Source organism: Heterocephalus glaber, unplaced genomic scaffold, assembly GCF_053883595.1.
Source record: "Heterocephalus glaber isolate CG9 unplaced genomic scaffold, H.glaber_assembly_v1.0 deba00000896, whole genome shotgun sequence".
NCBI lineage: Eukaryota > Metazoa > Chordata > Mammalia > Rodentia > Bathyergidae > Heterocephalus > Heterocephalus glaber.
In genome coordinates, this window is record NW_028258170.1 from 2,405,221 (window position 1) to 2,420,102 (window position 14,882).

Genomic DNA, 14,882 nt, shown 5'->3' on the forward strand with positions numbered 1-14,882 from the left:
AGATACTTTTCTTTCTGGGTGCTTCCTGGAACATGCCAGGAAAAAGTCAGTGAATAGCGTTTGTGTCTGTTTCACCCTTCGCAATTCAAAAAATTTCAGTCTAATTTTTAAATTTATTTCTTCCCAAATCCTTGCCTTTCAAGTTTGAATGTCAGTATACATGTCAGAGAGCTATGACTTTTCTTTTTATTATATTTATTTATCTTATGTTATGTGACATAAATTTATTTATATTTATTTATATAATATTTATATTATATTATATTGATTTATAATTGGTAGAAAATGCTACTCAATTGTCTTTATTGGTGCAGAACTAAAATTACATTGGCTTACAGGAATCACAGGGATTTGTCACAAAGCTCTTTAAGGCAGCCCTCACCTTCTTGTTGCACAGGTTGTAGATCATGGGGTTCAGCATGGAGATCACCAGTGTGTAAAGCCCAGAAGCCATTTTATCAGTGTCCAGGGAGTGGGTGGTCCCAGGCTGTAAGTAAAGAGCAATGTCCCATAGAAAACTGTGACAGCCATCATATGTGACCCACAGGTAGAAAAGACTTTCTTCCTCCCTTCTGATAATCACATCCTCAGAATACACAGAACAATGTTGAAATAGGATAGTAGAACTATGGTAATTGAAAAAAACAAATTTGTCACTGCAGATATAAAGATGACAGTTTGTGGAAAGAAAGTATCAGAGCAGGACAATGCTAAGAGAGAAACATTATCACAGTAAAAGTGGTTGATGATATTGGAAGAGCAGTAAGACACAGAGAATACACAAAATGAAACCAGTATAGCTATGAAAAGGCCGTAGAGGTAGGTGAGGGACACCAGCAGCAGGGAGACCTGAGGAGACACCACTGTCATGTAGTGCAGGGGGCTGCAGATGGCCACATAGCAGTCGTAGGCCATTGTGGCCAGCATAAAGATCTCAGCCACAATGAAAACCAGGAATCCCCCCAGCTGGGTGGCAGAGGCATAGTAGGAGATGGCTTTCTTCTGTGCTAAGAAGTTGCTCAGCATTTTCAGGGTGATGATGGTGGAGTTGCCCAAGTTGATGAGAGTCAGATGTCGGAGGGAGAAGTACATGGGGGTCTGCAGTCAGGGGTCCACACTAGCGAGGGTGATGCTACCCAGGTTCCCTGCCGCTGTCAACACATAGATGCCCAGGAAGATGAGGAAGAGGGGAACCTGCAGCTCAGGATGGTCTGAGATCCCTGTGAAGATGAACTCAGTGACCTGGGTCATGTTTCCTGGGGCCATGCAGGTGTTGGAGATTCATCTGTTTAGGGAAGTAAACAAGAAGTGGTTACAAATTCATGTGTGACTTCTGCTATTTCCCTTAGAGGACAAGGCGATTCTTGAATTTTTTTTTTTTTTTTTTTTTTTTTTTTTTTTTTTTTTTTTGTAGAAAAGGCAGGAGTTGGTTTGAGTAAAGTTACCCTGTCAAGGGAGGAAGTTGGTCAGCTTCCACCAGAGGAATCCTATATTTATGGTGTGAGATTAGGATTTTATGAGAGTTTGAGAAGATAGAAAAAGGGTCTGGGCAGCAAATGTGGTTGTCTAAAGTGTGCTTATCACGCTGGATCATTGTGCACTCGGACACCTTTGGGCAGTCCTGGTGTGGAGTTTAAAATTAGGATTGCACTTGCCAAACCCCTTGCCCTGTCCCACAGGAGGATTTCAGCTTTAGATCAGGAGATGCTAAGGAGGGGTGTGCATGTCTCTTAGGGAAGAATGCTCAGGACTCTTTGGGAGAAATGTATGGGCCTGATGACATCACAGGTTTGTTTCTGCCTGCTAAGAGCAGTATATCTTCAACTGGAGTTATTTGTTTTTGAATGGATCCCACGCCACCATTTCCTGACATTATCAAGTCTTGGTTATCAAAATCTTCTTGGTTCTAAATGGCTGCTAATAATCGTTATCATTGTCATAATTATCCTTGTCTTTGACCTATGCCTATGTATGTGAACTTCTTACAGAAACCAGTGATTTTCATAGATATCTGCACCATTGCCATACAGACCTATTAAAAGATTATTGCATAATATTTTTTATAGAAATTGAGAGATGATGCTCAATTACACAATTGGGAGCTGAGTTAAGTTGCTCCTTGCAAGATGAATCAAACAATGACTTATATGCCAGATATGAATGAATAACAGGGAGGAGTCAATACAGACAGACTTTAATGAGAACTTTAGCAATTCAATCAGAGTTCATAGCATTTCTAAATGTGATAGTATATCATCTGAGATGAAATAATAAAAGGAATATTTCAACATATGCTTTGGGTGCTCAAGAGTTGTTTATGCAATGTGAAGGCAATACAATATTACTATCTAGAGGACACTGTTGTGGTCAGTCTATGAGGTGATAGAGTAACTTTAATATTAACAAGGAGAAAGGACTTTCACATCTATTTTAGGATTTGCCTGGCTCTAACAATATTTTACTGTTCTTCATTCTGAGTCCATATTTTCCACTGAGAACAAACCCTGTAATTTAGAGGTTCTATTTTAAGGGAGAATAAAAAGAAGACAAATTCATTTTTGAACATTCTATTTTACATTGGTTGAACTAAGATCAAGGAAGGAAATGTATTTTCTTTCTAGCTTATATGCCTCCTTTGAAAATATCATAAAGTTTTAGTCTTAACAAATCAGAAATCTAGGCTTCAATAGTAAGTCTTTCCCCTGCTTAGGCAGATGCCTATCCTCAAATGGAAGGCCATTTTTAAACTATCTCATCCAAGGCTTTCTATAGACGTTGTCATGAATATTTGGACAGACATATTTTATAGTCAGATACATGGTTTTTCTAAATAAGCTTCACTATTGGACTGGACTAATTACATTATCTACCTAAAGTATTTGCCAGTATGTCTTCATATCTGATTGATAATCACCCAGAGAAGAAATAATCTACAGTTACATCAGGAAGGGGATTCCTATTCAAATTAAGTACTTGTGCATCTGATTCACTTTCAGAAGTGCAATCATAAAAGCATGGAATCTTCATTTTAGATGATATCACAATGAGAAAATTATGATACCAATTGGCACTGATGAAGTCAGTCTTTGTTTCAGCCATGATATTAATGACTATGTGGTCTCTAATGGTAGACCTTATTTGCAGCCATAAATAGCTGAATTGTATTTGATACCTGCATTCAGGTAAATAGTTAGAAATCTTATAAATGCATGTTAATACATGTACTTTATTATTTGATTATGCATTAATTATAATTTCTCTCCAAATCAAAGTGGATTCTAAGACACGGTTCACAGTGTTGAAAGGCTCTGATAGAAAATGGGATAAAATATCACCTGTACTGGGGAATCTGCTTCAGGTGCTTAGTGGCAGTGTCCACACAGCTGCAACAAGGAGTGCCGAGGGCTCTATATACCTGCGAGACCCAAGCTCAGAAGCATAGGTGTCTAGGGATGCCCACTTTTCTGTTGCATCCTCAGAGAAGACCCCACTGGCGACCGGTTCCTGATCAAGATCCTCTGCTAGGAATTCATCTACACACCTTCAAAGTCTCTCTGCTTTTTAATTTCTATACTGTGTTTCCCCCTTTCTTTTTTGTGTCATGTAAATGTTATGTGTGATTAAGAAACATATCATCTCACACATGTGACAGCCATCTGTTTTCTCAATTTTTTTTATCACAAGAGATTCTTGACCAAAGGTTAAAGTGATGACTTTTTCACTTATTTTATAATGGAACTCCTTATAAATATGTGGTAATGGCAAATCGAGTATTAGTTTTTTAGAAATACATTTCAATACTTATGCCCATTGCTCATTAAAATGTTCTTATATCAAACATGGATGGCTTGGTGTTGATGTGCTCAGTTCTCATCCTGGATAACATGACTAGCCTTTGGATAATTGATGACGATCTTCACTTAGATTTCAAACTAATCAATGCAGAACTGGACTTTAGAGATGGTATGATAGGTTTTACATAGGTGTTTTCAAATCCTTTTCTTACATCAAACTAGTTATATGTTTGATATAGTAGTTTTATTTTCAGAAAGTGCCACCTAAAATATTGTATTCTGAAGTCTACTTTTTGCTACTGGAGTTCCATTTTAAAATGCTTATTTGACCACAGATTTTAGAATGTATCCTTTGAACTTGCTTGGGTTGAAGGTATTCTTATTTCTTCTGCAAGTGTATTATGGCAGAGCAAACTGTAGAGTTCTCTCAGTGACTTTGTCCCAAATATCTTACTTAGGACTATGACACAAGCAAGATCCTCATAAGGCTGCTTTGGGGTCCCGGGAAGACAAGAGATTAATTCACATTGTAATCTGGTTCTGAGGAATCACACATCCACATTCTAGCTATAGCATGGCACAATTGACCTGTGCTCTCATTAGGAATGCTATTTACTCATTCTCTTTTCAATTGTTCAGGTTGTGGTTGCTTAGTGACATCGTTTGAATTTCTTTGAGAGAGAAATGGTAAAATTTACCATCTGAAAATCCTTACAATATATTTTTAAAGAGCCTAATATGTTGTCCCCAAGATACTATTCCAGATTATTCTAAGATGTAATTCTGTCTCTATTGTTGGCTCTTTCGAGCACTCATAGAATATTTGTTTTCTCCTGTAGACAGTCACTTTCTATTCTACTTCATTTCCTGACCTACCTAACATAATTTCTACACATCTTTTCTTAAGCAAACTGTGTGTCTAACAAAGGAAGAACATGGTTTGGTATTTTTTTGGGAAGAGAGCATCTTTTCTAGACGCAATTATATCCACTCTTAGTCCATATATCCAAGCCCTCACCCATGGCAGCTTGGAGACAGCACCTTTAAAACCCCATTTTGGTTCAATGAGGTCATGAAGATGAAGCCCACATGTGAAATCAGTGCCTTTCCTAAAAAAAAAAAAAAAAAAAAAAAGGTATCAAAGACCAAAGTGTGCTCTCCTATGGTCTCTCTCTCTCCCTCTCCTTCTGTCTCTTTCTCTTCCTTCCTCCACCACCACTTTGCTCTCTCTCCTCAAGAAGACTAAGACAGGACCTGGGATCACATAGAAAGATTGCGGTCACCTCTAAGAAAAAAGGGAACCCTAACCAGTGACTGAGTCAGAGAGATTTTGGCCATGGTTTTTGCTTCCTGAATTATGGGAAAATCAATTTCTATCACTGAAGCTGCCAGCATAGGGTGGTTATTATGGCATCTTGAATTGAATAAGAGGTCTTTGAGGAAGCAGAAAAATTCTATATAACAGAAAAGCCATTGTGGGACATAGAGTGGAGAAAGGAAAGGATGCAGAGAAATTATTTTTTTTCATTTTCCAAAGGTAGTGTATTTTTTCCCATTTTTCCAGTAACTTAAAAATACAATCATTTAACTGAAGGTAGCTGAGAGTCATAAATATATCTTCTATAGGTTTAATATGAGCAGAAGATAAACTATATACTAGGTCTCCAGACTGCAGAGTAGAGTAATGCAAGTGACCAGCCCAGAAAGGCATCTGGCACAAACAGGGAAAGATTACCTTCCAGGAACTTTGCTTTGGATGATCAGGGAGTATTGATGGTTAAAATAAATACATAATATAGCATTTTAAAGATTTCATTTTGGATACAATGACAGTGCAAGCCCTGAATCCTGAAGCAAATCATTTAAGCTAATCTCCTTTCTACCACTTCTGCAATCAAAACTGAGATCAGACAGCTTTCACAATTTTTTAATTTTACCTAGCAGTGTTGTTAAAGTTTTATGTCTCAACACTTTGAGAAGAAGAGCTATTTCCCAAGTAATATTGACCATTCAAAGTTCAAATATTCTGAGAGTCAAAGTTTCCTTTTCACTCTTAGCTCTTCACATTAGTTCTAGGTGTGTGCATGAGAGAGTGCTTCCAGAGGAGACAGGCTTTGAATCAGTGGCCTGAATGAAGAGGATCTGCCCCAGCAGCACTGGTGACTTTATCCTAAGATGAGAGACTCAAATAAAGTGGAGGGCAGAGGAGGGAAACATCTGCTCTCTTTTCAGTGGGAACATCCTTCTCTCACTTTCTATTCTCAGGGCTTTGGCTCCCAGTTTTCTCCCATAGGGAGCACGGTTCTGAGCCTCTTGACTCTAGGATCTTAGTTCTCAGGACTTCAGACTGGGCTTGTATCAGCAGCCCTCCTGACTGTAGCTCTGCATCTTTAGAGTAGAAGTAACATCATAAGATCCTCTGAATATCTGGATTTCCAACTTGGTTTGAATTAAGCTGTGAGATTCTCCCTCTCCCACACAGCAGTTCATAGGACTTACTGAACTTCACTGCAATTTGAGTCTCGCTCTCTTTCTCTCTCCCTGTCTCCCTCTCTCCTTCTCCCTTTCCTTCTCTCTCCCTCACCCTCTCTTCCTCCACATTAACAAATAAAAGAAAAATTTTGTCTGGCTCCTTCATATTTCTTTTTCCCTCTGGAAAACTGTACAATTAGTAGAGAATAATTTATTGATCATGACTTTCTTTTTGCCCTTTTGTCATCATGCCCCTTATCTATTCACTGTGATATGTTGCATTTGAGTGTATATCTTTATAAGTCACATTTTACAATTTTCTCCTTTTCTTTGGTATCGGAGGTGGAACTCAAGATGTTGTTTGTACTTGAGAGGCAGGTAAGTTGCAACGGAGCTAAATCCCCGGCCCTTCTCCTTCATTTTCATGTTTAGTTGTTTGACCTTAGTGTCCTTTATGTGACTTTTTTTTAATTTCTTCTACTTGTGTTTCATTGAGCTTCTTAAATCTTGGATTCATATCTTTTCACACCTTTGAATGCAGTCATAGTATTCTCATACATTGCTTTTATGTCAATCATTGTCTTTGCTTCTATCTTTATATGATTTTAAACTACTCCAGCTTTGCTCTTATTCTCTGGCGTTTGATTTCTATTTTCTTTTTTTCTTTGCTTCAGTTTGGTAATTTTATAGTTACTTGGTTCCTTTTATTGAAGAAATTTGTAAGAAAATGTTATTTGATTTCTTGGTGTTTCCATTACTGCTGAAATATCCTCATGATACAATTCTAAACTTGCCTTTGAATTCAATAGTACAGTGGTGCCTTGGTTAAAAACTTAATTTGTTTCAAGATTTTGGGGAAGATTGCTGTTTTTGTATTTATGCAGGGAATATGGCCATTGTTGTGTTTGTTACCTGATGTGTAATTTGTAAACGGAAGCAAAATTTTGCAAAACACTTGTTTGGAAACCAAATTGTTTGCAAACAGAAGAGTTTGTGAACAGAGACGTTACTGTAAGGTCTTCTTATTTTAACAAGACACTTGGAAATCGAGCAATATTTGTAATTCAACATCAAGTCAATAATTGTAGTAGTGGTATGTGCACTGTGCAAGTCTGAAGATTTCCCATGGTCTGTATAGAGGAGTCTGCATTGAATATAGAATTTAATTAGAAACTAAACATATTCATCAGGCCTATAAAATAGCCTTATTGAATTTTTGAAGGACATCCAATGAATTATACAATAAATATTGTATTTATATTTCTAATATTTTTATGACCTTACTTAGATACCCTGTGAATCTGTGCTGAAATTATCTATCTTCTCATCCACGCTGTTCATCTTTTCGTGTCACATTTTTAGTATAGTAGATTGTTTTGTCATATTCTATACTGTACACAGCTTCCTCTGATATTCTAAATGACTTATTTTAAATTTTCGTTTGTCCTATAAACCTCTATGAGCATTTGAAAATAACATAGTATCATGTGTCTGTGGTTAAGTGTCAGAATGGGTTGTTTCACTACAGAAAATATCTGAGGTTTTTTTTCCCACTTAACCCTTCCCTTCTACTCTTTGTCCCCCAAGCTTCAGAAAACCACTGATATGTTCACCATCTGTAGAGTTTTCCTTCCATATAATGCCATTAAAAGTAATGTCTTTTACTCATTGCACAATACGCATTGTAGCTTTGAATATTTCTTCACGTTTCCTGATAGTTTACTACTATTTATTGCTGCACAGTATTATTCTGCATGGATCAACCCCAATTTGTTAAGGTTTCATCTGTGGAAGAAGTTTGGCTGATGTCAGTTATCAGTAGAGCTGACAGTGTCATTCACACGTAGGTTAATGGAATGTAAGTCCCATCGATTCTTCAACATGTGGGAGTGTGATTGCTTAGGCAGACCACAAATACCTACAGATCTGATGTTACATTTGGCCAGAATAAACTTCAGTGTAGTTCGTGTAAACTCCCTTCACAGGTGTGTTTACAAAACAAATATAAATTATATGGCTATTCTTAGAAATATAAAAATTTTAAATAATGTGAGATGACTGGAATAATCAGGAAAACCAACACATCGTTCGATCACCCATAGGCTTCATAAGGAATGAAGCAGACTGCAAACTATCCACTTATTGCCAAATGGCTTAGGCTTTTCTAGTTGAAAGTGTATAAGAATAATCTTTTGCTACCGAACAAGCAGACCAAATAAAAAACCACTACAAAAATAAAGCAAATAATCTCAGAGTAGGAGGGTCAGAATTCAGAGTTCCCAGACAGTATTATATAAAGTTTTCAAAAATTTTTTGAATGTGCAAGTGAGGAGCAATGTGATACATAAAAAGAAATATATTAGTCAATACAAGCTGCATGGTAATCCCAGAGATTTGTTTGTGTAGGAACAAAAACAAACTTTGAAGAATTAGGACAGCAGTGAAATTATGTACCAATCACAATATTTTCATGATACCAAAACTAATATTCTCTTCTAATTTACTGCCTTAACAACTATTATTGTACTTGAAATTTTATTTGCTACAGGCAAAGAAACTCTTCAACAACAGAGTCCCAATATGAAAAAGCGAACATATACAAACAAGTTAAAATATCTTTGCCAGTGAATACTTTGATACTGTTCAGTTAAATTCTTACAGTTCATTTATGTGTGCCTTTAAATTTATTAAATATAGATATATACTCTTGATATTGTGCTGAAATGATAATTTGAAATGCAGTATGAGGACCGAAATTTATTTAAACTTGTAAAATAGGTTTAAGTGTAAACTCACTGATCAAGAAAGATCAAACACCAAAACCTATGCTTATAAAGACAGTTAGGGCTGGGGATTTAGCTAGTGGTTTTGGCGCCTGCTGCACAAGCACAAAGACCCAAATTTGATCCCCAGTATGAAAAAAAAAAAAAAGACAGTTGAATATTTCCTGCAATTATATAAGGAACTAATGAACCTGGTCCATTAAATCTCTAATATCACAAAAGAGTAAATTGATTTCAGTCACTGAAGAATAAACATCTTTGGAGTAAGGAAAGATGAAAACTTAAAGAATAAAAATATTTGTATAGTAGGCCTCTGTCTTTCATTAGAATGTATAAAATAATTTTAACTGAATAAAATAACTTTAATCATAATATGCCTGTAATTCAAAGAATAGAGTCATTGGCCATTTGTACACTCAAACAATATTATTTTTCAATTGAAGGAATTTGAAATATAAATTAAAGTTTGAATTTGGTAACATACTTGGAAAAAAGGATTTTCATCATCTCAAACTGCAATTTTTCAAAATGTAGTTATCTACTATACCTAAGTATACCCAGGAAGAAATAAAAAGAGAAAGTTACAGAGAAAGAAAGATCAACTTTACCTGTCTTGTCTATTATGTCTATACAAAATTTCTTTAATAATTCTAAAATCTTATGTCATTCCTTGCACCAGAAAGGAAATATTTATTCCAGAAAGATTCCCTGCCTACTTCATGGAAAAGTAGTGAATAATGTCTTTATTTCTATTTCACTCTTCACAATTCAAGATTCTCAGCTTATTTGTAAAATTATTTTTTCTCCAAATCATAACCACTATTGTTATAAAGATGGTATGATGTAAATGTCTTCATTTGGCTCTTATTTTTGTTATATCAAAGAAGACAATGATAGTCTTGTCTTGCTTAATCTGAACAGATGTACAGTTACATTAGCTTGCAGGAATTGCAGGGATTTGTCACAAAGCTCTATAAGGCAACCTTCATATCCTTGTTGCGCAGGCTGTAGATCATGGGGTTCAGCATGGGGATCACCAGTGTGTAAAACACAGAAGCCATTTTATCAGTGTCCAGGGAGTGATTGGTCCCGGGCTGTAAGTATATGAACAGCAATGTCTATCATATGTGATCCGCCAGTAGAAAAGGCTTTCTTCCTCCCTTCTGATGATCTCATCCTCAAAATAGACAGAACAGTGTTGAAATAGGAAACTATAACTATGGTCATGGAAAAAAACAAATTTGTCCCTGCAGAGAGAAAGATGAATATTTCTGTAACATATGTATCAGAGCAGGCCAATGTCACCAGAGGTGTAATATCACAGTAAAAATGATTGATGATGTTAGAAGAGCAAAAAGACAGGGAGAACACACAAAGTATAAACACAATGGATGTGAAAAGGCTGTAGAGGTAGGTGAGGGACACCAGCAGCAGGTGGACCCGCTGAGACACCACCATCATGAAGTGTAGGGGGATGCAGATGGCCACGTAGTGGTCAGAGGCCATTGCGGCCAGCATGAAGACCTGGGCCACAATGAAAACCAGGAATCCTGCCAGCTGCATGGCAGAGGCATAGTAGGAGATGGTTTTCTTCTGTGCTAAGAAGTTGCTCAGCATTTTCAGGGCGATGACGGTGGAGTTGCCCGAGTTGATGAGAGTCAGATGTCAGAGGAAGAAGTACATGAGGGTCTGCAGTCTGAGGTCCACACTGCTGAGGGTGATGATACCCAGGTTCCCCACCATAGTCAGCACATAGATGCCCAGGAAGACAAGGAAGAGGGGCACTTGCGGCTCCGGACGATCTGAGACCCCTGTGAGGATGAACTCAGTGACCTGGGTCATGTTTCCAGGGGCCATGTACATTTCAGAATTCCATCTGTTTAGGGAAGGAAAGAAGAAGTGGCTATAAATTTTAAGGTATCATATTTAGTACTTCTTTTAGAAGGCAAGACAAATCTTGGGTGTGATTTCCTTGAGTTATGCATTAATCCAATCCAGTTATTACCTCATGTTTCTAGGAATCATATGTAAAATTGCAATGGGAGAAAATTAAATTTAAAAATTTAAGTAAAATATTGCAGAGTACGTACCATGTGAAGATTCATTTTCTAATTACCATTTATTTTTAGAAGTGTTAGCTTGCTTTCATTTGAATTTGGCATGGATATGTCAGTAAGTTTGAGAAATCACAGCATCTTACCTAATCCTAATTGTCTGAAATATTTTCATTTCTCACCTCGTGTTTTTTTCACAAGAACTAATGATTCCAGGCACCATACTGTCCCACCATTCACATTGGGTGGATATTTCACTTCTCTATTTTAACATCCATGCTTGTTAATTGTTTTGTTCTTAAATTCTTTTTAATTAAATGGGAGAAAAATGCATGGAGTTCTGTCTGCAGATATGTTTTCTCCAGGTCCTGATTGTCTTTTCATTCTTTAAATATTCTATCAATGAAATATTTTCAATTTTGTAATTCCTTGAGATTATTCTTTCCAATAGTTCTTCCTACACAATCTTTTAATTTCTTCTTCTTTTCCTCCAACAAACTTGTTGAGTTCCACATACATCTTTTATTGTATTTTGGTATTACTATTTATGACCATTACAGTTTAATATTTTAATTGAAAACTATATCAACTTTTAATTCTATAAATATTCTACTGGAGTTGTTACATTGTAAAATGTTTTCTTTATTATGGGACTAATAAACATATTTACTTTGTATAGTTTCTAATGTAATTTATATATATATATATTGCATATAATCACATTTTTAAGGTAATTCACTCTTCGGAGGTTGTTTATTTTGCATGATTTCATGTCAACTTGTAGCAGACCACACTGTCCAGAGCTTGGCAGGTCCTTCTACCTCCTCTAACCTCTACTGGACTTCCAGAGAGTCCACATTGTTTCTTCATAAATGTCTGAGTAACAAAATCATATACATGCTGAAATTTTCTCTCTGTGAATACAGCATAACAGCATGGATCAAAAGATACCAGACCAATCTTATGTGAGGAGGGAAGAGAATGAAATGACAAAATAGAATGAATTAGGGAAAGACTAAAATAACCTCCAACATTTTTGAATATGTAATGTATTCGTTTCTGACAATATAGATCGTCCTTTCCCTTTGGTTTCTTTCAATGATTTACTTATGTATGAATCAGACATTTACTGAATTTCCACTCTGTCACCAATGATATTCAAGCTTCCAATAAATCTATTGTACCTCATGGAACCTTTATTCCATTTACAGGGAGCAGACGAAAGTCTGTTAGAATACATTGCACCGAGATAATTCTGAGTTTTATTAAGTATATTGAGGAAATTAAACATGAGGATACATTAAGTCAGCCTGGAAGAATCACACATGGGAGGTTTGGAAAATCCTTTCTGTGATATTGACTTGAACCCTAAAGAAACAGAAGGAATGAATTATTCCTTAAATCCCAGCGAGAAGAGTGCAGGACTCCAGGCAACAGGGATCTGAGGGAAATGCCACTCTGAGAAGAGCTTTAAAAACTTAGGGTTATGATATATGGGAAGTGGGAGTTTAATAGTGTCCCAGAAAAACAATGAGCAACTAGAAAAGTGGAAGATACACATGATATCCTTACAATAATAATTTAAGTGAATTTTAAACTGTGGAACAATATTAAGCTAGATGAATCTTGTGGTCGCCTTTGAAATTTAAAACATTACTCTTGCAATTATGAAGACAATGATTTTATAGGGGTGGAAAAAGATATAGCAGAGCACATGTTGAAGTTTTAAAAACAGAAAATCACTTGATCAACTGTTATGGGATTTCTGAGATAAGATAGCGCTGGATAGACCAAAGTGGAGAAAGTAGATGTTGAGAGAATATGCTAAATATGCTAAATCTGATGCTTTGGAGGTGAAAATGCTGTTCCCTTCTCCATCAATCATAGGATGAATTATATGAGATCATTACAAGATAGGTGGGGTTCACTCAAGAGAGACTTTATGAGATTTTTGGCAATTAGATCACTGTCCATGACCTATCTTGCATACTAAAACAGCAGTGGTAAGCAATGGCACCCTTGTTGTTAGGATTTTCTTTTAAAACAAATGTTATTAATGTATGAGTTATTTTTCTGAGCTAAAACTTCAGAATTCAGGTTTAACTGCAGTGTTGGCACTTTGGGATAAATAAGTGGTGTGGGGTTGCATTTTGCACTCCCTTTAAAATGTTCACCCCTCATCGCTGTACTGTGTGGGTTAAGAGAGTAATCAAATAGATGTTTTCAACAGATCATGCTTTGGGCACTTATGAAGTATTCTTTAAGTATTTAGGGAACTTATAATATAATCTAAATCACACCTGTGCTTCAGTAACCTCAATATTAATAATCAGAGAATTTTTCATCTATTTTCATTTTTTTCTGTTTTTAACCCCTCATTTATTTTTTGTTCCCTATTGAATCTCCATGCTTTTTCACTGAAGGCCAACTATCCTTATTTAGGGATTCTCATTTAAATTAAAATATAAAGCAAGCAAATATTTGTGAACATTCTATTTTAGGTCAGTTGAACTATAGCAAACCAGGAAATTTTTTTTTTTCATTTTGGGTTCATTCTTGCTTTGAAAACATCATAGAGGGCTCATCCTATCAAACCAGCAATCCAGGCTTCTATGATTGAAGTCTTCCACTGTCTAGGCAAATGCCTCTCATCTAATGGAAGTCCATCTATTTAATATCTCAACAAATACATTGTTTTAATACATTCTCCTTAGAATGTTGGCAGCCATAGTTTACTGTAAGATACATGGTTTATATAAACCTGCCATTATTGCATGGTTATATGATCTACTCACCTGTAGCTCTTCAGATATAATGGACAATTGTCCAATGAGGATATCTAACGTACAGTTTCATCAAAAGGGGCATAATTTTGGGTTAGGTACTTGTGTATACCCTTTCCTTTCAGTAGTGGAATGGTAAACATGAAATTTTCATTTATATAATATAGCAAAGATAAAACCATGACAGAAATAGAAAAAAAATGAGTATTATGCTTAGTTAATATGTGAGACATGATAATTCTATTTCTCAAATATAAATACCTGTATTCCTAAAAACAATTAAAAATCCTATCAATAAATATTAGAATATGCATTATTCATTTGATTATACATGTTTCATAGTACCTTGCAAAATCAAAGTGGCATGCCTCATTTTGAGACACGGTTTGGATTTTTCAAAGGTCCTTACAAGAAAAATATATACTCTCCACCAAACTCTACTGAGGCATCTGCTTCAGGTTCTTAGTGGCAGTGTCCACACAGCTACAACCATTAGAGCTGAAGGCTCTTTAAACCTTTGAGACCCTAACTCAGAAGCAAAGATGTCTCAGGATCCACACATTTCTGTTACTTCCTCAGGGATGGCGCCACTAAGAACCAGTTCCTCAGCAAGTTCTCCTTCTAGGAATTCAACAAGAAACAGTCAGACTCCCTCTGGTTTTAATTTCCTTGTTGCTTTCATATTTGCATGATGGAAATATATGTCCCATACATGGCAACAACCTGTTTTTTCCTTTACCTCTTGACAGACCTCAACTTTGTAGGTCTATGCTATGAGTTTTTACTTATTTTACAGTGTAGCCCCTTACATATATTTGGTCATGGAAAATTAAAGTTTAGCTTTGCGATAACCTTTTAATAAAATGCCCATTGCGCATAACTAGTGTTCTTACAAATATCAGATTTCTTAAGCAAAGTATTGCTGACTTGGTTTTTTTTTTTTTTTTTTTTTTGGTACCAAGGACCAAACTCAGATCCTTGCACTTGCAAGGCAGG

At 36.1% G+C, this 14,882-nt stretch overlaps 1 protein-coding gene and 1 pseudogene across 1 annotated transcript; both read right to left on the minus strand.

Annotated features, from left to right (window-relative positions):
• Window positions 1-322: 322 nt before the first annotated feature.
• Window positions 323-1,266, minus strand: LOC101722073 (olfactory receptor 8J3). The gene is given in 2 exon segments (XM_004869891.3): window positions 323-498; window positions 501-1,266. Coding segments are annotated over 2 exon segments (942 nt in total).
• An 8,712-nt stretch (window positions 1,267-9,978) lies between these two features.
• LOC101722430 (olfactory receptor 8J3-like) lies at window positions 9,979-10,906 on the minus strand (annotated as a pseudogene).
• Between the last annotated feature and the right edge of the window lie 3,976 nt (window positions 10,907-14,882).